Raw genomic sequence first — 27,177 nt, 5'->3', positions numbered from 1 at the left:
TGGAGAGAGCTGCAGTTTCTCTGCTGGAATCTCTGTCTCTATGCTGTATGCTGATCTCTCCCTCTCTCACTGCCTCCATCTCTCCCTCTGAGTTCATTTCAGTTCAATTAAGTGGAGCTTTATTAGCGCGACATTTTGACCGAAAACATGCCACTAAAGCGCATGTTTGACCAGAGAGTCGTTCAGTGTTTCACTGTCTTCTCAAAGTCTCAAATGTCCTTTACTGGCATAAACATATGTAGAGTATTTCCAAAGCGTGCTGTACAAGCGTTCCAATGTTAGTATGATTCAGAAAATGAGCCTCTTTTTTCTCTTTCTGCCTCTTTCACTGTGCTGATTGAAGTGTGTGAGGCTGTGCTTCCCTCCTTCACACTATCACACTCTTTCTCGTTGAATCCAAAGAGCAAAGAGTGTGAGTGCTTGTGTGTGTCTGTGTGTGTGCGTGTGTGGGTGATACAGAGAGAGAGAGAGAGAGAGAGAGAGAGCGAGAGAGTCGGTGCTATTCTTGGCTGGTTGGGGAAGTCTTGGCTCTCTGGCGTATGGGAAAAGTGCTCTTGGCAAGTCTTGAACTGAGGCATTCCTTTATGCTGTCCTCTTGAAACAATCACACGCAGAGATAGATACACAAACTTGTTTTTGTCCCTCAGGAGGACATTGCGTTGACTTGTATTCTTCCCCTGGAGACTAAACCTAAACCTTACATTAACCAAAACCAAGACTTTACCCTCAAATTTAATGGTTTTCCTTGTGTGAGCAGGAGCCACAACATGAGCACACACACAGAGACACACATCAATGTCTGCATGCATGCTCACTCACACGCACACTGACAGGAGAAAGACTAAGTGCAGTCTCAAAAGAGAGACTTCTAGTAGTACTACATTATGCCCCAAGGCCCAAAGCCAGAGTTTCACTGTCACTCACTCTCATACACTCTCTCTCTCTCTCTCTCTCTCTCTCTCTCTCTCTCTCTCTCTCTCTCTCTCACACACACACACACACACACACACCACAGTATCCTTGAATCAATTGGAGGAGTGGGAGGTTGTCTGCATGGCTTCTATCAGCTAATAGATCTCCTACGCCTCTTTCTCGTTGTCCGTTTCTCTCTCTCTCTCTCTCTCTCTCTCTCTTTGTCCCGCTCACTGCGGTGCCACTACAGTGTGACATCACTGTCTCTCTCCATCTTTTTCCTGCTCCTCTGTCATCTTCTTGTTATTTTATCCTGCCCTTCCTCTCCTCCTCCTCCTCCTCCTCTCCTCATTCCTCTCCTCACTCCTCTCGTCTTTTCATCTGCCCCTCCCTCCTTTGTTCCTCACGCTTTTTTTTTTTTCCCTTTTCTCCTTTCCACTGCGAATTCTTACATAACCACCGTCAAACTATGAACACGCACAGTGTCAGTGGTCTTCAAGGCAGGAGTTGAGTTTGGCCATGAAATTGTGTCAGGGTCAGAGGGTTTGTGTGTTTGCAAGGATACATACAAGCAGTCTCAAGACAGCTGTGTGTGTGTGTGCGCGCGTGCTTGTGTGTGTGTGCTACTGCCACAGCTTTTAAAACATGTTATTTTCAGTTCATGAGACAGCTGCATGCATGCAGAAGAATTTTGCACATAAAAAAGCCTTTTTTTTGGTAACAGCATGTGGACACACACACACACGTGCGCGCACACACATGCACGCGCACACACACATACGCACACGCACACACAAAGCACTCACTGGTCCTTCCTTAGTTTGAAAAGGCCCACCCAGAGAATGTCACTGAGATGGAATTTCCTTTCATCTGTGTTTGTGTGTGCAATGTGTGTGTGTGTGTGTGTGTGTGTGTGTGTGTGTGTGTGTGTGTGTGCCTGCATGAAAACTACTGAAAATAATGCTGTTGAAAGAAAGTGAAAGACTAGTTGGAAAAGTGAGACAAGCAGTGCGACGCCTGTGCAGTTAGTCAGTCTGTCTCTCTGCAAACTCACTCAAATGCTGTGAAGCTGCTCTTCCTCCACTCTCGCGTGGCCAGTGTGAGTGTGTACTTGAAAACTTCAACAGTAGCCTCCAAATGTAAACTGGTTTGTTAAGTCAGGAGACTCTGGAAAGCACAAACGGAAACTTGAGATCAAGTTACTGACGGCATTGTGTAAATAAGATACAAATAATGAGAAGTATGGGTATTAGAGTCCAATCAACATTATATTGACAAAGAGGGGTATTCAGTTGGTTGCTGTCTGCAACCTCACTGCTAGATGCTCCTCACTCCTACACACTGGACCTTTAAGGCTCTTTCCCCACTTTGTTTTTATATGTTGTAAACATTGGTCCTTTGTTAACAGCACACACAAAACATACTTCACTCTGGAGAAATTGCCCAATTGACTAGAGCCATTTTCCCTTCTGGGAGTCTGACAGCAATCAGCAAAATTCTATACATTTGATTGTATAGAGTGAATGGACATGCATGGGTTTGTCTATTTAATCAAAGTCTATTGTTGTGTTCACCAGGCAGCTTTTGGCCTGAGGAGCAGATGCACTGCTGGGCAGCATGCAGATACCTGTGGAGTGTGTGTGCGTGTGTCTGCCTCTGGAGATTGTTCGTGTGGATGATGGCTGAGTTCTGTATGGCCACGGTGTGTACTGCACGTGTGTCCTGTTGAGTGTCAGGGGTGTTGGATGTGTGTTTGTGTTGAGCAGCCGAGGCCTTTGATGATCCGTGTGAGTGTGCATGCTCAACCAGCGCCGCTGCCTGTCTGACATTTTTGTGCGTACACCTTTTGAAAAGGTGGAACACATTATTCACCGACGAGGACACATGCCGAGCAGTCGCCCACCTCCTCTTCATCCACACAATGCCCGCTGCCATGCCCATTCATGCCAATTAGTGCCAGTCTGCCTGCCTATGCCCATTACAGCAGCGCAGTTCACTTTCAGCGCACACAACAGTAGGGTTCTCTGTCCTAGATGTGGACGCATGTGGACAAAAAAAAGTCTTTTTCTTCTGTTCTGATGTGCAGGTGTGCGTGTGTGCTGACAAGCAAATACAGCAGTGTTAGCCGACAGATGTGTGCATATTACCGTTTGCCCCCACAGGCGTCCTGTTTGGCGCCACGCTCCCTGCAGCCCCTCAGAGTCGCACATCCCACACCTGCCATCCTCAACCCGACTTCAGCTAAGAAGCGATCACACTCACGTCATCTGAGTCCGATTGGCCGCTTGCATTTCTCACCATGTCCCACTCACATGAATAGATCATGGGAGCACAAAGATGAGGTGTGATAAATGTTAAAGAGGATTTGCTTTAAATTAGCATTGCTAATTGACTTTTGGTGTGAATAGTGAAGAAGAAAAATCCATTACAAAAACAGTGTGCTCTGTCAGTAACTGACACGCTATGTATGAAATGTATGTGCGTGTTGCATATGGTGTATAATAAGGCTGCATTTTAAGATTCAAATGTGAGGCATATTTCCAAGGTAAGAGGTGTAGACTTAGAAAATTCCCAACTTTGCATGGTCGTATGAAGACAACAATGTGACCTGAGGACACTTAGATGATGAATAGGCTAAAAGTATAACTGAAACAGTTAGTCAACTACTTAAAAACAGAAACTTATTCAATAAATCAGTAATAGCTTCTTTTTTATTCCTCTGTGGAAATAAATTGAAGAACTTTTGGACTGTTGGTCGCACAAAACAACTGAAATGTGTCCCATTAGAGCAATAAATATATCAATACAATCAATCAATATTAAGTTCAACTTTTACTTTATTATCCAGAAAGGAAATTCATTCGTGCAGAATCTGTAAGATATTGAACTTCCTGTTTGGAGGCGTTTTGTGGTTAGTTTTCCATCTACTCTTACTTAAAATAACCAATGAAAAGCCAGATTAAGTCGATGTAGTAGTAGCCTGTTTACAGCTTCTTTAATGCTAATTGAGTTGTCGTAGTTCATAATAAAAACAGGCTTGAAAATCTCTATATTCCAGTTTCCAAAGTGAGCGACATTCTTTTTTAATATTTGTTCAGGTCTTGTGTTGAAGGGCCGGACAAAGGAGCGATCGTTGTGTGGGTAGAATGAATGAATGGATGGTGTGAGGATGAATGGAGTTTGAATTACATTTATCTGTCCCTTTTCTCTCAATCCTCTTTTCTGCCTTTTACTTTTCTCTTTTCTCTCTGCAACTGCCTCCCCTCCTACATTTCTCCCTTACTCTCTTTGTGCTGCAGCACACATTCTCTGAACAGGATTATGCATTGTCTCTGAAATCATATTTGGGTGTTTATGTCTGTGTTTGCCCTTGAATGAGTGTGTTGGACATTTGCCTGCATATCTGTGCGTCTGAGTGTCTGTGATGACTGCTACTGTTTGCGTGTGTGTGGGTGTGTGCAAATTTGTGCTTTGTGTGTGTGTGTGAGAATGAGAGAGCGAGGGAGCATCAGTTCATGTTTTGCGCATGTGCGCGTCTGAAGCTGAATGTTTTTCATATTTACGCATCTGTGCATCTGCGTGTGTGTGTGTGTGTGTGTGTGAGTGAGTGAGTGTACTCAGTGGGATTATACAGCAATAGAGGGGCTTAGCAGTGATTTGGCCATCCATTCCAGTCCCTCCCTAATCCTGCACGCACACACACACACGCCACATGCGTGCATGTGTGTGTGTGTGTGTGTGTGTGTGTGTGTGTGCGTGTGTGTGTGTGTGTGTGACAAGCAGGGATCTAATACAGTGTGGATTAGTAGGTTTGTGAATGGGATGTGGCTTGGGCTGAAGCAGCACACTACACTGCCAGCAAGTTAACACAGGACTGGCAGAGGGGTTGTGAGCAAGATGAAGGGATACGGAAAGTGAAAGATATTTGTAGAGTGTGTAGACGGCCCACAGTTCAGAGGGTTCGCTGTTAACATGGTTATGTAATGATTACAAAAGGTTACGAATAATAGATTATGAAGAGAACACTGGTATGATATGATTAAGATGTTGTAATAAGGGCGCGCCTTCATAAAGCCAGCCTCGCAGTGATCGTTTGTGTGTGTGTGCGCGTGTTTGGTGTGTGACCATTAGATGGCTCTGCACCTGCTGTCTCACAAGCTCTTGCGCACACACACACACACACACACACACACTCATACACACAGAGACAGATGGAAAGACATGGATAAACAAGAGAGTGTTCACCGACAGAGACTAAGGAGGGATGGATGGTTGAAGAGAGTGTAGGAAGTGTGTGTGTGTGTGTGTGTGTGTGTGTGTGTGTGTGTGTGTGTGTGTGTGTGTGTGTGTGTGTGTGTGTGTGTGTGAAGTTTGCGGGGGCGACTGACAGAGTAAGAGTCAGTATGTGTGGGTGACGGAGAGAGAGCAGGGACGTCTGTGATATGTATATACTGTAGGTGTGTGTGTGTGTGTGTGTGTGTGTGTGTGTGTGTGTGTGTGTGTGTGTGTGTGTGTGTGCGTGTGTATATATAGAAGCTTTTCATCAGTTTCCTTAGTGACTGGCTCTGACTGAGACTGTTCTCCACTCCACTGAAACACAGAAGAAATGAAAGAGCAGTAATATTTTACTGCACTTAACATTACATTGACTCTTATGATGAAGTGGTATTGACTGAGTTAGTTAGGAAGAATCCGTTGCCTGTGTCTTGATTCAAACTTTGCCTCAAAGGGACACTTCACCATGAAATCAATATTTTCTTTTCCTCCCACCTGTAGTGATATTTAACGCTGAGAGATATGGGCTGCAGAGATGTCTGCCTCCTCTGGACTATAATGAGACTGGATGACACTGTGCTTGTGCTGCTCAAAGTGTCCAAAAAAAAAAAAAAAAACTCAAAAGCAATCTCTCTTTCCAGAAATCACGACCCGTTGTCTCAAGATAATCCACAGACCTTGTCGTGAGCAGTTTCATGGAGGAACTATCTTCTTTCTACCGAGCTACACCTGCCAGCTGTATCACTGTGCAGAAGAAGGTGCAGTTACTCATGGCCTGAGGCTCGTGTTCGTGACAGTGCGGGATGGAAACATTAACAGCATCCTCCTCAGCTGAGCTGTAATGTTAGCTAGCAGTATCGATCGAGGGCCATCTAAGTTGCATCATATTCCAGAGGTGGCAGACATTTGTACAACAGTCTATATAAATAAACAGCACGACAGGTACAGTTAGAGAAAACATGTGTCTTTCATTTTGGGGTGAACTGTCCCTTTAATCAATCCTGACACATTCCAATAGTCAAGTTACTTCTAAAAATTAAGAGTCTAATGAAATCATAAAGGAAAAAATTACAGGTCAAGAGAACTGCGTGCTGCTTACTACAAGTGAATTTCAATTTGTATTTATGAAAAACAGAATAGAGTTGGAATGTCTGCGTGTTCAGAAACATTTTACAAGCTCCCCAGCTGTGTGAAATAGCTAAGAGACCTCAGTGATTTCATGTAATACCCATAAAATCCATCAGTCACAGAGTGGAGTTGTAAATTGCGAGGAGGTGACAGGTTTATGAAGAGATTTTTAAGCTCGGGGAAAATAAAACACGGATTCTGCCGAAGGAGAGACACTGGATATTAGCAAGTTATGATCAAGTGGTGATACTCTGGATATTTAGCGATGGTCTCCAGTTGTTGTTAACATCCAACCAAAACAGGCTTCCTGGTCAGTGGATGACGGAGAAAAATGAAATTTGAAGAAAATGGATATTTATGTGGGTCTAGAGGCTGGGTTTGGAGGTTTGTGTGTTCGAAGGCCGTTGGTGCGTGGCTGCGCTGTAGCTGACCAGCCGAACAAAGACTGAACTAAAAAACAAAAAGAGAGAGAAATCTCTCATGATTGATTCTCCGTTTCCCTTGGCAGCATATTGTACACAAACCCACACAAATGAATTATGATTAAAGGCAAAGAGGGTCCAATTAGCTGCCAAGGCAACAGGTGAGTTCAGCCGTGCCATTGAGGTCACCTGACAAAAGAGAAGGGACTCTGAGACAGACACAGTAAGTCTGGTTTCCTCTCAGTCTCTGCTGACTTGGCCTTCTGTCTGTGTCTCACTCTTATATATTTTTTCAGTCTCTCTTTATTTTCTTTACTGTTGTCCTTGTCATCCTGCTCTCTCACTGTGAGCTGTAACATTTTCTTCTGTCAGATTATTTTCTTTTAGAACTCAATAGTGATATTAAAGACGGCAGAGTGAAAACACACACTTTCATTATGTAAGAATTTCCAATGGTTCGCCAAAAAACCCCAAAAGTTCCAAAAGTAGGTGGTTTCATTTCAAAACAGGAAGGAAATTTTGCGATTTGTGGGCACTGGGTTATAACAAATCAGGAACTATATCTTAAACATGAGCAAAAACAACTAACAACCGAGCAAAAACTGAAGAGTATCTACAGAAAGTGCACAGCAGACTGAACCCCAGACGAAACATCATCAGCATCATTGCTTGATTGACACACAATGTCAAAAATAAATATAAAACATCATAGCTCTTAGTGCTTGTCACTAAAAATACACCCCAAAGTGAAATAAAAAAGAAATTTCAGATCACCACTTGTCAATCCGCTTACACAGCCGAGCCTCTCTGGGCACATCGTGTATGTTCTTTTAGTCCTCTTTCCCACATTAATAGTAATCTTTGACATGTCTGCCTTGCAATAGTTAAACACTCCATGAATATCCAATGTTAAACATTAGGATTGATATCAAGCTAACAGGAAGACCAACCAACACAAACAGGATGTGCTTTTTTGGTGCATGTTTAGACCCATTGAGTCTAGTGGGAATCATTACATTTCTGCTTGTGTGTGTGTGAGAGTGTGTGTGTGTTAATGTCTTATAAGTGAGTGCTCACTTCTCTCCTGTGCGTGCTACATCTCTTAGCATTGAGGAGCACATTTCATCTATATTTACTTTCAAATGGTCTTTTATCTAGGTCAGCTAACTAACCGAAATAGACTGCTGCACGCTGTCAGAGAGGTAATCAGGCATGACATCTAGTGGTGGAAAGAAGGAAGTGCAGCCTTTTGAGCTGAGCACAAAAACTACTGTATATTAGCAAATGTAGGAAAGTACAGAAGATGTTGCCTTCAGGTTTGAGCATTTAAATCACACGAGAGTGTATTTGTAAATGTTAGGCTGGATGATTTAGTGTATTTACCTGTATGTAGGTAAATATATCTTTGTCTATATATATATATATGTATACAAATGCATATATAAATGCACGTGTATTGATGACACCTCATTCTCAAAGGATTTGTCGATGAATTCTCTGCTTCCAGCTTCTCAAATGTGAGGATTTGCTGCTTTTCTCTGTTTTATATCATTTTAAATTGAATATCTGGCTTTTAGTGCTGTTTGCTGGATAAAAGAAACTTGAAAGCCTTCAATAAATGTAAGAGACAAACGGCGGATCAATCGTAGTCTCAGCCTGACATACATGCATATCTGTATGTGTACATGAGCTGTCCATGTGTCACTCTCTCATGTACTCTCTCGCTCTAATCTCTACTGCTCACTCCCTCCCTCCCACACTCCCCCCCTCTGCCCTTTTCACTGAAACAGCCTCCCACCCTCTCTCTCTCTCTCTCCCCCCCTCGTTCTCTTTCGCTGCTTGTAAGCGGTCTCTGGGCGTGCAGCCAGCTGGCGTGTGTGTGTTTTTTGAATGAATACCTGATGAAGTTGGCCGAGCGAACTGTGGGAGGGGCCCTATGTGTTTGTGTGTGTGTGTGTGTGTTTGTGTGTGTGTGTGTGTGTGTGTGTGTGTGTGTGTGTGTGTGTGTGTGTGTACGGCAGACAGTGTGAGAGCTCTGGCTCGCGTTCAGCCCCTTGCATAATACACGTTGGAGCTCTGTATGCGGGACTCCCTCCCTGTGGGCGTGTGCAAGTGTGTGCTACCAATTTTGTGTGTGCGTGAGTGTGTGTGTGTGAGATCACCTGAGTGCTGTGTATCAGTGGTAGTGAGGGAGCTTCCTGCCCCGCTGTCAAGATTTAGGAGAGGGCTGTTAGCTGTGTGTGTGTGTGTGTGTGTCTGCGGTGTGTGTGTTTGGGGGGGGTGAGAAAGGCCGAGAGCAGTTTGTAGCACAAGTGCGCTGAATCTGCTCGGGATTTTCAGCTTGAGGGGGAGAGAGAGAGAGACTCAAAGTGCTGTACGAGGGATACAGCAGAAGAGAGGAAGAGAAGAGAGAAGTTAAGGGAGGACAGGAATGAGAAGGGGGGAGAGAGAGCATGCTGCAGAAGTGGGCTACTCCTGCTAACCTGGTAAGTACACTTCACATAGTTTTGAGTTCGCTCTGAATGAAGAGTGCGTGTGTGTGTGTGTGTGTGTGTGTGTGTGTGTGTGTGTGTGTGTGTGTGTGTTAGAGAGTCAGCGTGTGTGTGTGTGTGTGTGTGTGTGTGTGTGTGTGTGTGTGTGTGTGTGTGTGTTCCGAACGCTTGTCTTGTTGTATCACAGTATGTCATTTGTAAGTGCGTACTGCGTCTGCCCTAGTTTTTCCTACAATCGACGTCGCTTCTGTCTCCCATTCGGCCGCCGTCCTGAAGTGTTTCCCCTCTTCTCTTCTCTTCTCTTCTCTTCTCTTCTCTTCTCTTCTCTTCTCTTCTCTTCTCTTCTCTTCTCTTCTCTTCTCTTCTCTTCCTCACTTCCCTCTGACTCTTTCCTTTCTCAGGCTCTCCCTGTCTGTCTACCCCTCACCAACCCCCCACCCCCCCCACCCTCTCAACCTCAGGGTTGTCGAGGGGTGAGAAAGTGCAAGTCATGCAACGCTGCCTGAGTGTTTGTTTTCTGAAAGAGGCTCTGTCTTTTTCTCACAGTCGTTTGTTTCTCTCCATCTCCGTCTCTCTTTGTTTGTGTAACTCTTAGCCACTCTTTCCCTCTCCCTCGCTCTTGCTTCTCTTTTTCTCCGTCACCCCCTCCCTCCTCTCCTCCCCTGCTTCTCTCTCTAACTCTGTCTCCATCTGTCCTCCATTACTCCCTCACTATCTGACCATACTCCTGTGTGTATGTGTGTGTGTGTGTGTGTGTGTGTGTGTGTGTGTGTGTGTGTGTGTGTTTGTTGTTGTTTGTGTGTAATCACTAGTGGAGAGTGGCAGCCTTGTCAGAGTTCCCGGTCTGGCAAGGGTCCCTGTAATGTGCACACACATGCACGCACATATGCAAACACACGCGCAAACACACACCCACACTAATGAAAAACCACATAGGCAAAAGCTACAGAAGGACATAGAGGAAGAAATAGAGAAGTAGAGAGAGACAGAGAAGTATAAGCCTGCAGCAACACTGTACTTTCCAGTTGAACTATATTTAGCAGTGAGATAACACATCACGTTGGACTTATCCCTTTGATCATGATTATGATTATGGCTGGGCAATCACGCACACACACGCGCACACACAGACCCAAATGCAACAGACATATGCAGCCCATGCACACTAGTTTTTATATTAACGTTGCATTTATCTAAATGCTTTTGCAGGCAAAATAGTTGGTTAGTTGTTGGCAAAACAACACAGTTATTATTTCATATCCTGAATTATATTAAAGTACCCATATTTATCATCAACTAGCTGCTAATTAGCATACATATTAGTGGCATATTGGCTCTTTATTAGTTTACTAATGCCTCATTCCCCACGACCATGTTCTGCAACTACTCAGCCATTGACTAGGAGTTTTTGTTTTGTTCTAGTTACACACAAGCACAGGACACGAGTCAGTACATTCCGTAACCGGCTGTCCCTTCGAAAAACATAACAAAAAGCATTTCCAGTGATCACTCCGGCTCACTGCAAACAGTCACCACTGAAGCTGGACGTGATGAGCCATTTTTAAAGTATTGCCGTGCACTGCTCGCCTTCACATCCTGAGCTAAAATGCAAAGTTGAGCAGTTGAGCAGAGATTCTCGTTTTGAGGGGTGTTTTTTAAGTGGATTTTGTTTACAGAGTGGACATACCAGCATATAATTGTAGATCGTGCTGTTGCTGCTAACAGCTGAAGCTGAATGCAGCAGAGCTGATAGCACCAACCAAACAACAAAATTAGAGTTTAACGCTGTGTTAATTAAATGGAAAAGCGACGTGATTATTGCAGATATGGCTGCATGTGATAATATCTCATATCTCATGTTCCTAAGAGTGTACTCTATAGAGGCCAATGGGACAGACACAATACATTCTTAAGATGCAAATCTTTTAGACTTGTTTGCATTGTTTGGTGAAGTATAGGAAGTAGCTCAGAGTCGTGCTGCAGAACTGTGTGCTCGTGTCTTTGAATGTCTGTCGTAAACATTGTTGTAACTGACCACAGTTACAGTATTGTCAGCCATAGTACTGCAGCAGTGGCGCCATAACCACAAAGCACTCCATTACTGCTCAAGTAAACTAGAAGGATTTATAAATTATAGATTGTCATATAAGTTAAATGCATCAATTAGACAGTATGGTTTAATGTGTGTTACTGTAACATGTCATTTTTATACATAATTGATACATGAAAGATCAGTTTAATTCTGTCTCCCTGCAGGGTTGTAATCACCAACATCAGACAGTCTGAGGACTTTATAATTCATCCATGAATCCATATGTTTGGGTTTTTTTCTGGTGCCACATACAGCTGCAGCTTAAACTTGACTTGGTTTTATATGTGTGGTAGAAATAAGTATGGTGCATGTGTGTGTGTGTGTGGGTGTGGGTGTGTTTAAGTGTGAAAGAAAGGAAGGGTGACATATACACACCTTCGCTTTTTTTTTACCATAGAAGGACAATAGTATGGTGCATGAGTGAATGATTCAGGTTACTGACTCACACACACATACTTTTCTAAGGTGGATCATTGTGTTTGTGAATGCGTGTGAGTGTGAGTGTGTGTGTGTGTGTGTGTGTGTGTGTGTGTGTGTGTGTGTGTGTGTGTGTGTGTGTGTGTGTGTGTGTGTGTGTGTGTGTGTGTGTGTGTGAGAGAGAGAGAGAGAGACTAAAGCACATGGAGGACAGACGGCTTGGGTTACCGGTCATCTGATACCCACACACACACGTTCACTCACACACACACACACACACACACGTTGACGCTGCAAGCTCAGCAAGATTCAGGTGACATAGCTTTTCAGTGAATGTGTGTCTGAGTGTCAGTTTCACTGAAGCAGTACTCTCTTTTTGTAATGTAGGTCAGTTGCCTCTCAGTTTCTCTCTCCCATGCGTCCCATGCCTTTCCTCACACTCACACCCCCGTTCTCCCATCTTCCTCGCCTCTCTTTATCCCTCCCTCAAATCCCTTCGTCAATCCTCCTTGTGCTCTCCTTTCATTAATTGTTGCTGTAGTTTTTTTTTGTTACAAAATACCAAAATTTCCCAGCCTGCGTGCTGGAAGGGTTAATAAGAGGGGAATGTAGCCCTCAGCGGAGTCTCAGCTGAGGAGTTTACAGCAAGAATGAGTCTTTTTCTCTACTTTCACTGCTTCTCCTTCCTCACTCTCAGCACAGTATTTCTCTCTCTTCAGCTCTTTCGCTAACACTGCAGGACAAACTAGAAGAGAACGGACCCAAAGCTTCAGGATTCAACTTTTTCCCCAGGATTATTCTGTGCATGCACGGTATCTCGCCGTCTGTCCCTGCAGAGTTAAAGCTGCTCTGATCAGGATTTTCACATTAGCCATGAATCAAATGACTGTGTGTAATGCGAAAGGTGTTGCTTATAGTGACAAACCCACAGAGAATTATCACCTAACTCTGCCACATTGAGCGTTTTTGCATCTTTCCTCCAACTGTTTTGGTTTTTCAGCCCACAGCATAACTGTTCACTCTCACCTGTGTCATTTCCATAAACAGCAGGCAGCTGCTTTCAGCAAAAAAGTTCTAAAATCCCACTTTAGCTACCTGCACAGCAACAAACAGCTGACTGCAAACATAGCAATTAACGGGTGAAGGTATTTCCTTCAGGATTTGGTGGAGACCAAAATAAAGCCGAAAGGAGAGTGAATATTGTTTAAGTTTTAAGTTCCTATATTCATACAGTGTAACATCTGAAGATTATTGTATAACTCAGCAAATAAAGCAAGATGACAAACCACTTTTCTAGTAATTTACATCCCTTCATTTGCTGCATCAGTCTTATTGTGATGTGTTGTTTGCCTGAGCACACATAACTCTCAAGCACAAGCTGCTCAGCCCATGCAGCTGCATACGACGCCTTATACACACACAGTATGGAACAGTGGTACAATATATCCCATTACGCAATGCATACAATATTTCTCCTGGAATACTCAGAAACCTTTTCCACATGCCAGAGTTACAGTAGAAATGACGCGCCTCGCTCTGAAGATAAAAGCCCTCATAGATGTCAGCATGAACAGATCTGCTGCTGGATGTACAGACATTGTCAGTGTTTGATGTGACAGCTGATATGAAATGTCTCTAATCTGACAGCTCTCAGACGCGTAATATTCCTCTTATCTCGAAGTTTTCTTTTGAGCAGGAGCTTGTTGAATATACCGACTATATTTTATGACACAGAAGCGCAGCGAATGAGGCGCAGTACAGTCGAGAGGAGATTCATGGGAAAGGATGCCAAGAGACAAGAAGCGGAGACATTAGGAGACAGAGGATTAAGAGCATAAAACCATTAGGTGGAAGAATGATAATTGAGAATGGAGTTATGAAGAAGGAGAGGTGGGCCGGCTGAGGCTGAGTCGAGTGGAGGTAGAGTGAAGGAGGGAGAGGCAGAGAAGATTGCATCTCAGTGCTAAAACCTCACCGATCAACAATACCTCTCAGCACACCTCTGAGTCATGCCTGCTTGATTGAACAGATGGTGTGCGCTTGAGAAAGTGTGCGCGTGTGTGTGCTCACTAGCATAACACACTGTATGTGTGCACGCACGGGTACTCTTCTACTGTATGCGCATGTGAACGTGTATTTGATTGCATTGCACTCCTACGCCCGTCTCTGCAGTTGTGTGGTAGTAGCACTGCGACACTTCTTAAATCACACGCATCTGCTTGAGATGCAAGATGTCCCTTGTCCTACAGAATGCACACACATACACACACGCATACACACAGTGGGTGCAGTTAGTATCACTCTGCAGGAATTAGCAAATAAGCCTTAGGACGTCTGGGTGGTGTTGACCCAGTCATTCTGGTCGAAAGTTTAAATCTTTTGTGGTTTGGCAACTACAGAGGTCAGCTAGTCGGGGTCATCTCCAACACAAGAGGCTGTGTGACGGGGTCTGATGTGAGTATAGTCAGCAACAATTGGGGTCTTTTATTTAGTGATGATACCAAATCAGTTGCCTGTTACATGCTTTTGTCACTCTGCTCTACGTCTGCAGATCAGATTGTCAGTGTTCCCAAATGCTCAATAATAAATGCTTCAATCTTGGGTAATGATGTCGAGTGAGAGGCTTCCATTGTTACGTGAAGTGTGTCTGCCACAATTCAAGGGATCATTTTTTGCAAGATTGATATTGTTTTTGCCTTTCTTGTCTTACTAATATAATATTTCATGACATAAACTCAAGTGGATTTCCACATTTTCAGTCTACCATTGTCTTCTGGATGATATTTGGATGTGGTTTAGAAAGGCCTTCTAAAGGTAATTCTATAGGCTGGATTTTACATGCTGTAGATGGTTGAAGACCTTTCCAAGTGTTTATTATTATACGACTGTTTGAGAGTTTCATTTATGTTATTTTATTCATTTACAGTAATAGAGCCAAACACTCCATTTGTTACCGTTTTATTAATCTCCTTAGTGCAGTCATTCTTGCAGAAAACACACTCGGCCCTTGACAAAGTAAACTCCCTGACTTTGCGAACTCTTAACTGAGGAAGTAAATTGACACACCTTGTGTTGCAGTCAATGTGTTGTTGCTATAGCAACACTTGTGCTAGCTGTGCATTTTTAGTTGCAAGTTTGCGGTGTGTTGGTCAACCGATACTCGGCCCACCTTCAAGTGTGCAAATGTGAAGTCTTTCAGTTGTAGAAACACTTGAGGCTGTGCATGTGCTGCTTTTGTGGTTGGTAAAGGGGGTGTCTGTTTGTGTGTGAACTTGTGCTGTGTGTCAGGAGAAGAACATGTGTCAGCATAATTGAATATGCCCAGGTGTCAGTGTTTGAGTAAGCAGGATGGTTGTGTATGTGTGGGTGGGTGCATGTGCTTTAAATACTTGTACATTATTTATGAAATTCACACCAAGTTTTCCATCTTTTGCAGCGGGGGGTCCTCTCTAACAGATGGCACACACACACACACACACACACACACACACACACACACACACACACACACACACACACACACACACACACACACATGTGGTACACACTCTCACACTCTGTTGAGTACGGCACATTGTCATTGTCAGAGGTCCAAGCACAGCAGGTGCTGGAAACTTCTTGGAATTGTTTAGATTATTATTATTAAGGCCGCAATCTTCTGGAAATCCAATAGGAACTGCTTGGATTATTTTTATTCAGCTTCAATTCTTCCGCTCACCTGCTGTTGAGGCACTAAAAAAACCTTTTTAAAGGTTGTGGGAAGCTTTTCTGCAAAAGCAGTGTCCAAACTGCAAATTACTGAATGGATTTTTGACCCTGCCTGCTGTTTGGCCACAGTTTGTTAGTATTTAACGTCATTTTTGTGTATGTATGCTCTCTTTTATATAAAACTGCCATTACCCATGAATGAATGGTGTAGTAACCACATTTAATGCACATTTTTACATACGAGCTCTCTCTTTTCACGCTCCCTTGTTTCTTGTTGTCTTTGTGAGAGTCCATGGCCTCGTTTAGTTACGGAGCTTGTTGTTGGGTTACTGAGTTCATTGGCTCATGGCCTGTTTGTCGACCTTCATGGCAGTAAACGTATAGCTCATCTGTTTTATTGTACTCCTGAATCTCTTGGTGCATCATTTCGCTCCCTTATGCCTTGTTTTTCCATTTTCACATCCCGTGTTTACTGGAACCATGTGTCGTCTTTCTCAGTCCTTGATTTGAATTTGCGACTGGTTGCGAAACAAGATCCAGGAAGGTTTAAGTCAGTATATTGTGATTAATTAATGGTTAGAACCAAATACAAGTTTACATTTACATTTACACTGAAAAGTAAGTAAAGAAACAAACAAAGCACCATAACCAATGGTCAGTAAGTAATCATTTTTCCATTTTTTCCTTGAGAATGCCTTGTGGCTGCACCCAGACCATAGTTACTTACTCAGTGATGCGGTGTATTGGGTAACTTGCAGTGTGTCATCTTATTTCATTTGTCATTGAAAAACAATTAGTTGATGCACTTGTTTTGTGTTGGGAGGAAGAAATTTGAGCATTGGCCATTCATTGTGTTTGCTGTTTAGGTGAAAACAAACTGCAAACATTAAAAAAAAGATGAAAATGACCTCAAATTTGTGTGCTCATTTGTGAGATTCACACCTTTGTCTAACAGTCTGCCCACCTCTCTCTTCTACAGGATTGTGCTGGGTGTCAGCAGGCTTGCTTTTGCAGGGAAATGATTCCGCATGAAGTGCGACGCACTCGGCCCCCCGTCGTGCTCGGCGGCAGCAGCAGGTGTGACGTCGTGACACTCTCCCTCACCACACTGAGCTCACCTTTCAGCCGCTAAAGACCCCTGGACCAAACAGATCGCTCTACCCTTCCCCTCTAACCACCCCTCCATATCTTCATCTCCATCTTTAATCCTTCCTCACCTGCTTGTTAGGACCTGGATTTTCTTTGTCATCAAGAAAAAGCCCTGATTCTACGGCCTTGGGTGAACTGGATAGGGAGTGAAAGAGAGAAAAGATTGGGAAAGATAATTCATAGCTAATTAACCTGACAAGGGACAGATCATTAAACGTGGAAAAAAAGAGACAAGAAACAGAAAGTTAGGGAAAGAAGGAACAAAAAAAAAAGATACAGAAGTCCAAAAGTTAAGGAAACGCAAGTACTGTTGAGGGACGTGAGGCGAAGTCAGCATGAAGTCCAACCAGGAACGCAGTAATGAATGTCTGCCCCCTAAGAAGAGGGAGATCCCCTCGAGTACATTACCATCTGAAAATCGCTCACCCATCATGCCGCCTGCCAGTGACAGCCAACGCACAGAGAACATGGCCTGGCTTGCCAGTGTGGCTGGTGGGAATGAGAGTGGCGTGGGTGGCCATTGTAGCTCCAGCCAGTCTGACGGGCCTCACTACAAATCCCTCTTCTCCACATCAGACTCTTCATCCTCCTCTTCCTCACTGAGGCTAGTCTCATCTCTTCCTACAGTGTATACGTCCCCCCTGTCACAGTCCACAGTTGGAGGAACTGTCCATTACACCCAACTGCCACCCAACCTACAGTTTATAGCCTCACCCTACACCACCCCATACACAGGCTACATCTCCCCCCAACTGCTTCCACCTCCTCCTCCACCTCCCCCCCTCTCCTCCTCCTCTTTGGCTGCACAGAGACCCTCACACACAGAGACAGTCTGTGCTCCTTCGCAGGCCTCCAAACATGACCAGCAGAGAGCATCCACAGGGTGTACCTCCATGCCTCCGCCTCCGTCAGACCCTGCCCCTCACCATGTTCAAATCTCAACCTCCCACCGGACTGTGCCGTCGCCTCATCACCAAGGAGGTGTTCACCTTCCTCCCCAGTCACTGCACCCCCACCACACTTTGGGACATGGGATGTCCCAGGTTGTGGTGCAGTACACGGACGGACCCACCAGGAAAGACGAAGTTAGCTCCAGACCCAGAGAGCTCCACAATGGAGAGCTGGAAAGGGGCAGGAGATTCGGAGCGTCCCCAGAGTCCAGCCTCTCCAAGCTGGGGAGCAAATCACGAGACACCACTTCTTCTTTGTCCTCATATGAGGCCCGCCAGCTGGTTCTGCCATCAGAGTATTCTACTCATGATCCCTCAGGGCTGAGAACCTCTGTCATGCTTATGCCCAACAGCCATGTGGACCACCAGCTGGTACCACCCAGAGCCAGCCCAGAGAAGTTGGCAACCTCTGTCCCCACACACATGGAGAAAGGTGGCATCATCCTGGGCAAGCCTGTCAATCGCACACCCTCCTCCTCCAACACCACCTCCTCTTTCACGTTTCCACCCCCATTAAGTGTCAACAGCCTGAAAGCCGCTGTCAGCACACTGTCGCCTCAGACCGTTATCCAGACCACCCACAACCATACAGAGTCACTGTCAATGGGGCTCCCCTCCACAAGTATTTACCCTCAGCCACCTATCATTGGTTACATTGCAGGGGGCAATGGGAGCCAGCATACGCCAATCAGCTACCACACCAGCCTACAACAACACTTACTCATTCCTGCCACCCAACCGGTCATTATCCCTGTCAGCGGAGGTGGAGTCACCACATTGGAACCTGTAACCTCTCACGTAACATCATCCACCCAGGCCACATTTCCTACCACACTCCCTCACACATACATTGCTGCCACTGCCCCCAAAGGAGAGACTCTGGAAACCTCCAGCGGCTCATATCACCAGGCCGCTTCAGGTGCAGTGGTCCAAGCCCAGCTTCATCTCCCCATTGTTCCTGCTCCGCCGGGGCTGGTCGCCCCTTCTGGTCCTCCTCCTCCATCCAGTACGGTGGTGCCACCCTCACTCCCCCCATATTTCATCAAGGGCTCCATCATCCAGCTGGCCGATGGGGAGCTGAAACGTGTGGAGGACCTCAAGACGGAGGACTTCATCCAGAGTGCTGAGATCAGCAGTGAGCTGAAGATCGACTCGTCCACAGTGGAGCGGATCGAAGGGAGCCACACCTCACCCAACTTTGCTGTGGTTCAGTTTTCTGTTGGTGAGCACCGTGCACAGGTGAGAGACAGGAAGCCAAATTGTATCAAGGAATAGTTTGACATTTGGGAAAACACTTTGCCACTCTCTGAGTTCATGAACAATATAGCTAATTAGCGATTAGCATATCTTGGCATAAACAGCATTTGAGAAATATGACTAGTTTCTTAATAGCTCACTAACTAACAATTTTTAATCTTGTTTGTTAAATGCACACACAAACCAAAATTGAAATATGACAAATTGTGGTTCTACAGGTTTACGCCGTGAAACTACAATGCTATAACTTCCTGGAGAACTTGTTGGGTGGTGTATCGATGTTCCCCATGCTCCTCAGTTCAATATTCTGTTAACACACAGTAACCCTCCTATTGTGTTTGGGTTAAATAACCCAACTCTAGAGCTGGGAACAAAGGAATATTTTTTACATTTTCTTTACTGAACGATTAGTGATGCAGCATGTTAATTTTTAAGATTTAGAGATGGAAGTTGCTAGCTAGTAGTACTAGTGTACTTCACAAATTTGGAGCCTGCTTCCACTCTTTGTGCTAAGCTAAGCTAATTGACTCAGTGCTGTCTCCATTGTTAATGCGCTGACATGAGATTGTTATTGACCATCTCGTCTAACTCTCTGCAAGAAAAGTGTAACTATCCTGCAGTGCTTGTTCTTGATATGTTTTAACATGATAATGACTGACAATCATTATGACTGATGCCAAAACCTTTTGTCGATTTAAAAGATGAGTAGAACATCAGAAAATTGACTGACGGCAATTTAAGAATCGGTTAATTTAACTCTTCTATTAAGTATTTTACTGATGTTTTACATGTTTTCCGGTCTTGTGATGCAGCGCCAGGCTGTTCATCCCAGTTGTAACAGTTTTAACAAGATCCTTATGAACTCTTTTAAATATGCTCTCAACTGGTGTTATAAATGCTGAATGACAAGCGTTGAGCTGCTCCCTTATTAATGAATCTATAATGGTGAATCTCACAGGACTCTGCTGTTCCCTCTGTAATTAAGTTCAATGTACTCGGCTGGCACTCATGTAACAAACATGTCCTGATAATGAACTGTGGAGAAAGTTCAAAGAGTTGGAATCTACTCATCAGGTTTTCATGAGTGCACTGATACAGCACCACATTTCTACTGCTATATGTAATATCTGAGGTGCGTTGGAGGATTTTTTTCTGATATGTGACTTAAGTCTGTGAAATACCTGAAGTACTGATTTAAAATTAGGCTCAGGTTACATGCTTGATTCCCAGATAATGCTCTGACACGGAAGTCTCACTCCTAACATCCAATACTATGCTACAATTTATCCTTCTATTTTCTTTCTCTGGTTCTCCTTCAAACACACTTGCACACACACTCTCACACACTCATGCACCCTTCTCACTGTCTTTGAGGGTGTGCGTTAAAGCCAGTTAATCTATTTCATCTGTCCACGCTGTGACTCGTCCACCCACGCAGCACATCTCTAACCATCTCTCCCGCCCCCGGCTGCTCTTTGATACTGTACCCCACAAAAGCTGACAATCTTTCAAAGACTTGTATTTCTCTCTTGTACTCCATCAGTGGCTCTTCTTATTTTTTTTTTTTTTTTCCTCTGAGTGGTGGTGGTAGCAGCTTTGAGTCCACGCTCAGAGGACTTACTCGGAGAAGTCAAAAATTATATAATACAGGAGGGAAAATATTGCCTGACGTTTGCTTTTAGAGGGTGTTTGATACATCTTACGCTTCCATCGTTCTTGACATTGTTCCCTTTCACACTCACTTCCTCACTCCTCTTCTGTTCAACCTACCCTCGCTCTGTAATCTCTCCTTTTTCATCTCCATCTCAGCAACTTTCTCCGCTCCCACTTTCTCATTCTCCATGCTCTTTACAATATTTCAGTCATTCCTTGACTTCATCTCCTTTCTCTTCCTGTTCATTTTCTTCCTCGCTCTACCCGTTGTATCTCAAAGCCTTCCATGAAGAATCTCTTCACTCTGTCAGACATATAAATGGCAATGCAGACCCCAAAGTACAGAATTTAATCCAAAATTCAGACAGTTGCAGCTTCTTTACATGAATATGTTCCCTCCTCTTCATTGATTTGGTGTAACTAAACACAAGGCTTCATTTTTGGATTGATATCTGGTCACACAGACATTTCTTCGTAGAAGCTATGCTAACAATATCCAGCTGTGTCTCTAACAAACCAATCACAGTAGTTACATAATTGTCATGCTGATTTTAAGGATGTTCTGAAAGACTTTTCACTCAGATAAAACACTTAAGTCCTTGTAGTTTTTGACAAGCAGCCACTTTTACATCGTTATGCATGAATATGAACACATGAGCAGCTTTGTGTATTTAACATGAAAAATGCTTCCAAGAACCAGTCAGGATTTAGCAGATTTTGGGCGTAAAGAAGCGTCGTGTTTAAGACACATACGATATAACTGCAACATCCTCTCTTCCCGTGTTTCCTGTCTGCCTTCAACACTCACTGTCCAATAAAGGCCAGAAAAATCTTCTTTAAAAAGATATTTGAATCAGAATGTGATGATATTTGGTGGACTGTCAACCAAATCTCATCGACCACACCCATCTGGGGAAATACTTTGGATTTAACACCAATTTTTTACCTCTTTAAAGTGTCTTTGTGTTAATGTGTCTTTCCCTCTCCTCCAGGTGAGTGTGGAGGTCTTGGTGGAGTACCCCTTCTTCGTCTTTGGCCAAGGCTGGTCTTCATGCTGCCCTGATCGGACCACCCAGCTTCTGGAGCTGCCATGCACCAAGCTTTCTGTGGGCGATGTCTGTATTTCACTCACCCTCAAGAACCTGAGGAACGGATCTCTAAAGAAGGCTCAGCCCCTGGAGCTGGCCACCCCTGCCTCTGTCTCGGCCTCCAGCCACGGGCACCTCAAACCCCACAGAGCTGTCCTAGACCCTCCCCAAAGCTGCAGTGGAGGAGGCTCCAGGCACAGCGAGCGGGAGAACGGCATCGGCCAGCGAGGGGAGGTTGGACGCGGGAATGGGAGTGGAGGGGGCACCAATGTAGAAAATGGAGAGCTCGTGTTTGGGGAAAGAGGGTCGGTCTCTAAAGGTCAGGTTGCCAGCAGCGCGGAAGCTGGCTCCAGTAAGCCATCAGGAGGCAGGAAGCGGAGGTGGTCTGCCCCTGAAGGTCGAAAGGTAGAAAAATCCGAGGAGGAGCCGCCCTTGACGCTGCCCAAACCTTCCTTCATCCCTCATGAGGTGAAAGTCAGCATTGAGGGAAGGTCGAATATTGGCAAGTGAAGGCCAGCCGGACTGTTAGATAACCATTGGGATTTGAAAGAAAAAAAACACACAAAAAAAACGGAAAAGGATTCTACAAAAAACTGCCCACATTAATGTTTCATCTGTCTTGGTTTTAAAGTTTTGTTTTCTGTTTTTATTTTTCTATCTTGAATACTGTACTGTAGAGGTAAACTTACCCTACATGGTATCACCTTACATTAAGTCCATGAAGTTTATAACACACTTTTTTTATAGATAGATTTGATATCACACAAGCAATTGGTGCCGTTTTGGTGGCTTTCATGAGATGACTTCTGGGGAGGGATTTGTGAAGCGTGCTAAATGTTTATTGGTGGCTGTGTGGCACACGGGAGTAAGGCTTGATGGCTCTTCTTGGCTGGCTACGCATTACACATTCTGCAAATCCCAAATTGAGTTAGCTCACCGTTAGCTTCTTGACAGTGATTTCACTCCCTTTGCACTGCTCGTGGAGCTGGATGACAACACTTTTCCACCACCTTTTGCCACACCAGTGGTTTTACACCGGGCCACAGGAGTGATATAATGTCAGCTGATCCTGAGCATGAAGGATTTGTGGCTAGATCATGAAATTTTTTTGCCGAATTAGAGTTGGGAGAACATCATCCTCTATGTCTTGTAGTCTCAGTGTACCATGTTATTCAGTGACATCAGGGTGTGCCAGACCTGACCAGTGATGTCATCAGGTGGTGCCAGTGTGCCACACAATGGAGAGGGAACAACTCGTGCTCTGTTCAGTTTGATGACGGTGGAGTCTTTCCTTTCATCTTGAGCATTTTAATTTTCTTTTTTTTTTCCTTAAACCCCTCATCTTCTATCTCACCCGATAGTTTTTTTCAATGATTGTCAAAAACTTTAATCAGGGGTCATTTTAGTCCTAGATTGAACCTAGGTGGGTCAATGTTAATGTATAAATGTGAGATACCCTAACCTAATACATACAAGTGCAAACACACTGGGTTGGCGGACTTCACTTTGAAAGAAAATGTTAAGAGGAAGGCTTCATACAATCCTCATCGTTTTTTGATGAATTTCTTTATATTTTTTTACGGAGAGCGGCTGTGTGAGAGTAACTGAGAGAATCTGCATGTCAGTTCTGAGAGGGTCAAGATGTTTCAAAGCACTTAACACGCCTGTCACAGTCACCACACAGCCGACAAAGTTTTGTTGTCTCTTTATTTACGCAGTACTGTATGTTTTTTTTTAGATTTTTTTCTATTTAGACGAGGGTAGAAAGTAGCAACAGCACTTTGGAAAGGTGAAGCTTTTGGAATAGTGAAGAGGTTGTTTGGTGACGTGGGGGCGGATGTGCCATGGGATCACAAAGAAAGGGACGTTTGTGACAGGTGTTGGAGAATATTCCAGTCCGTAGATGGTTAGAGGAAAACTCATGGTGATAAAAGGAATTAGAAGAATCATGGTTTTCAGCCTGCGCACTCGTACAGCCAGCCGGCCATGTAAAAGTCAGAGGAAAAGTATTGGAATGTGTTCTGAAAGTTTAGGATCTGGCATGAGGATTTACAAGGAAAAGGCTTTGAAATATCCCAACAATGTTCTGAGAGCATTGGTTAGAAACTCACGCCACAGAATTTTGAAGGGTGTCATATATTTGTAGTGTGCGTGCTGGAGTGTGCGTGATGCTGGTCCTTGTCTATCCATACACACACACATGCTAACACAAACACAAAACAGTACAGACCATCCTAAAACTCAATGACCTATAATGTGTACTGTATTTGTTAATAAGCATTTAGATGAATGCAGATGCTTCTTGGTGCATACTGTCCCTCCTGCAAAGACACTAGTTGACTGACATTGGATTAATGCACACTGCTAACAGTACAGTTGTACAGAAAGTGCTCTGTGGTGTGTTTGTGTATGTGTGTGAGTTTGTGTATGAGTGTATGTATACTGTGTATAGGAAAAGGATGTACTCATTTGATATATAGACAGTGCTAAATGTCCAGTGTTTCTACTTGGAGTTGTACTTAAGAGAATCTTGCAATTTGCACATTAGGAGGAGGGAGAAAGGTGGAGACCTAATTTTTAACGGCCCTGTCCTGAAATGAGCCCTAGACCACGTAACACACTGGAGGAGACCAGGGTTTTTGTTCCTCAATAGGCACTTGTCACGTTGTAGAGGAAAAGTTTCTACAGTTAAGGTCAAATTACATTTGAGTCTTTTTACGAACATAACCACAGCTGTAAACCAGAATTTTAACACGTGCCTGCCTACTGAATTTACTGACTTTAGTTAAAGATATACCAGTTATAGCGTGTGAAGGAAAGCTGAGACTTTTTTGTCCACTTTTCCTGCTGTTGAAACCAGGGTGTAGGGGCTAGGGTTCAGTTTTGAACACGGCCTGTGCTTTCAGCCAGCTGAAACCCTATTAAGATGTAGCAGTTACCTCAACAGATGTGCTTGCTTGGTTGTCCCAACATTTAGAGCTTTTCAAGCAACATCCTCACAGACTTGTTGCTTGCGAATGAAAGTCCAAGTCTTCTATTTCTAATCTTGGTTATTTGAGGTGTAATGTAAAGTGTGTACCACCTGGGGATTATTTTATTATACGGCATACCAAAAGATTTTGTCTGTATTTTCCCCTAACATCAATCTAAATGAAATACGCTGATGTTTTATATTTCCATTTTGACATGAAGAAAATCTAAATGAAATTGGATGTGATGGTGGACACGTCGCCAGGGGTTCAGTATGTTCTGATTGTTTGGTGCCATTCTGCATATTCGACATGTAACTCATGCTGTGTTGAAAATGCAGTATGATCATGCACAGTACTCGGATTAACGTGCAGATATTAGTGTTGTTGTGGAGGTGGAGAAGAGGTGGCTTCCTGCAGGCATGTCTGTTGAGCTTTCTACTCAACCTCTGTATTTAGGTGTTGCTATACGGCAGAGATATTTTTTAGCTGGCAGCGTCATTTGTTGCCTCTAAGAAGTGGATCAGTCGTATTCTCATCCCACTGATTATTTAGGTTTAGCTGTGTGGGGCAACGCTGTTTCGGGTGGTGGGTTTTTACCAGGGCGATGGCAGGATGGATGTGTGCTCGGAACGACGAGGAACGGATGGATAGGTGGTTGAATAAATGGGCAGATGGGTGGTGATGGTGAGTGAATGAGAAGACCCCGTATGAGATTTGAAAATGCTTTATTTTTTATAATAAAACAGGGTTTCTCAGATCAACACCACCACAATAGTGCATTTTAATTTCCTCCTTTTCCTATTGAAACGTCATGATCATTACTAGTACAAATAGTGGAGTGTGTGTGCATGTTTTCCACTCTGTGCGTGTGTGGCTGTGTGTTTTGTAGCTGTGTATGCAATTTTTTTTTTTTTTGTCCAACCCTCTCTCCTAATAAATAAAAAAGCAGAACCACAACATCTTATCAAAGTTATCAGCCACTCAGACCATCAAAACTTTTACTGTCAGGTTAAAAACAAAGACATTTTTAGCCAAAGCCACGTGATGCTTTTGTTGCTTTGGTTACTTTGGAAAGCAATAGTTCGACAATATTCAGGCACTCTGCTCGTGTATGAGTGGAACACACACACGCACACACACAGAGTCATTCCACTCAAATCTCTGCAATAAACATTAAATGATAATCCTCTAGCATTACAACCAAAACAACTCCTCCTTTCTTCCCATAGGAAAATACAACATTCTGGAAAAAGTTTATGGAATCTGATGCACCTGAACTTCAGTTAACACTATTCCCCTCGTCATGAAGTCCATTTAAACATAGGAATTACAGTTGCAACACCAGTTGCTAGTTTTTCAGGGAAGTGTCTCGTATATGCAGTAACTGAACATAACCCCCGAAACCTCCACCCTCCCTGCTGGTCAGAGTCATAAACTCTGTGGTCAAGCTGCAGGCTGACACCTGAAGTAACCAGCAGACGTTTTGACCCCGCCCAGGTCTGCCTCGTTGCCACGACTCCCGTAGTGACCTCGTTAACTTTGTTTCAGGTACCCGAGCATAGCCAGCCAGCCTCACAAGCACCTCCTCCTGAGGCAAAGCAATCGATTAACCCTCAACAACCGTTAGCTACCTGTCAGTGTGGCCTGGCCTGGATAGAGCAAGGCTGGCCTGGACTGCCTGTTCCCCTCGTAACATCATCTTTTGATATTCGGTCCCCTTCTCACAACTAGCGTATACAGGTCATTGTGTTTGAAGTGGAAATGCATGCTTAATAATAGACTATGAAACAAAGCAATCTGAAATGTAGACACATTGTGAATGCAGGAGAGGGAACATTGGTTTGGTGTAGTTTTAATTTTGTTAAGATAATCCCAAGTGTAACCTTTTTATCCCCTTGAAATGTACCACAATGTGCAATACTTACATTTTGTCCCCCCTCCGCACCCCCCTTTGCTGTGCCAAGTGTATGTAGCATAGTCCTACTCCAGTGTCCTTCCTTGTTAATGGCTTGTGTATTTTACTGTCTGTTGATGTGTGTGTCACATCTGTAAAACAAGAGTCAGGATGTTTGTGAAGAGAAATGAAACCAATGGAGAGTTGATCTGCGCCTCTCTTTCCCTTTGTCTTTGCGGCCTTCCTAAATTTGAGTGCGTGAGAGACTGTGTCATGTCTCGTTGTTGCGTGCGTGTGTATCTGCACCATATGTCGTGTGTAGTATGCGTGCTTGTGTACACCTGGTGTTCAAATGTGTATGAACGTGTGACGCATGTGTGTGTAACGGAGTGTTTTCTCCTCTAATTGTCTGTGAGATCATAAACCCTGACCCTCGACGGTTCACGGTGAGACCCGCAGAAAAAAGAAACCTCATTGCTAGTGGGGACCACTTTTTGTAAAAAAGAGAAAAAAAAGAAAAGAAAAAAAAAACAACCAACCAACAGAGATGCACATGTAAGTAGATGTAAAAGACTTGATAATGTTTCAGCACTTTCTAATCCTAGGATGGGCTTGGTCTAACCCCTCTGTCTCAGACCGATACCTTCCCTAGGGGTAACATTCATTCAAAACAGACAGAGAGAATGAGAATGAAAAAAAGGGGGTGAATAAGGATGAAAAAGAGAGATGGCTCAGTTTAGGTTTTTGCACATCACCTTGCCGTAACCT

General features: G+C 44.0%; 1 protein-coding gene across 2 annotated transcripts in view; it reads left to right on the top strand.

Annotated features, from left to right (window-relative positions):
• The window catches only part of atxn1a (ataxin 1a), an 85,826-nt gene extending 58,883 nt beyond the window's left edge, over nucleotides 1–26,943 (top strand). Inside the window, exons 1-3 of one of the 2 annotated variants that reach the window (XM_070984142.1) lie at nucleotides 8,818–9,223; nucleotides 16,426–18,784; nucleotides 21,448–26,943. In XM_070984142.1, coding sequence (XP_070840243.1) covers nucleotides 16,931–18,784; nucleotides 21,448–22,053 — 2,460 coding nt within the window. In that variant the 5' untranslated portion in view covers nucleotides 8,818–9,223; nucleotides 16,426–16,930 and the 3' untranslated portion in view covers nucleotides 22,054–26,943. Of the gene's footprint in view, nucleotides 1–8,817; nucleotides 9,224–16,425; nucleotides 18,785–21,447 lie in introns of those variants that run through there. The other variant, XM_070984141.1, reaches the window with a different exon arrangement.
• The last annotated feature ends 234 nt before the right edge of the window (nucleotides 26,944–27,177 follow it).

Source organism: Chaetodon trifascialis, chromosome 17 (genome assembly GCF_039877785.1).
Source record: "Chaetodon trifascialis isolate fChaTrf1 chromosome 17, fChaTrf1.hap1, whole genome shotgun sequence".
Lineage (NCBI taxonomy): Eukaryota > Metazoa > Chordata > Actinopteri > Chaetodontiformes > Chaetodontidae > Chaetodon > Chaetodon trifascialis.
Note: the sequence above shows the minus strand (reverse complement) of the source record. Positions and strands in the feature narration are given on the sequence as shown.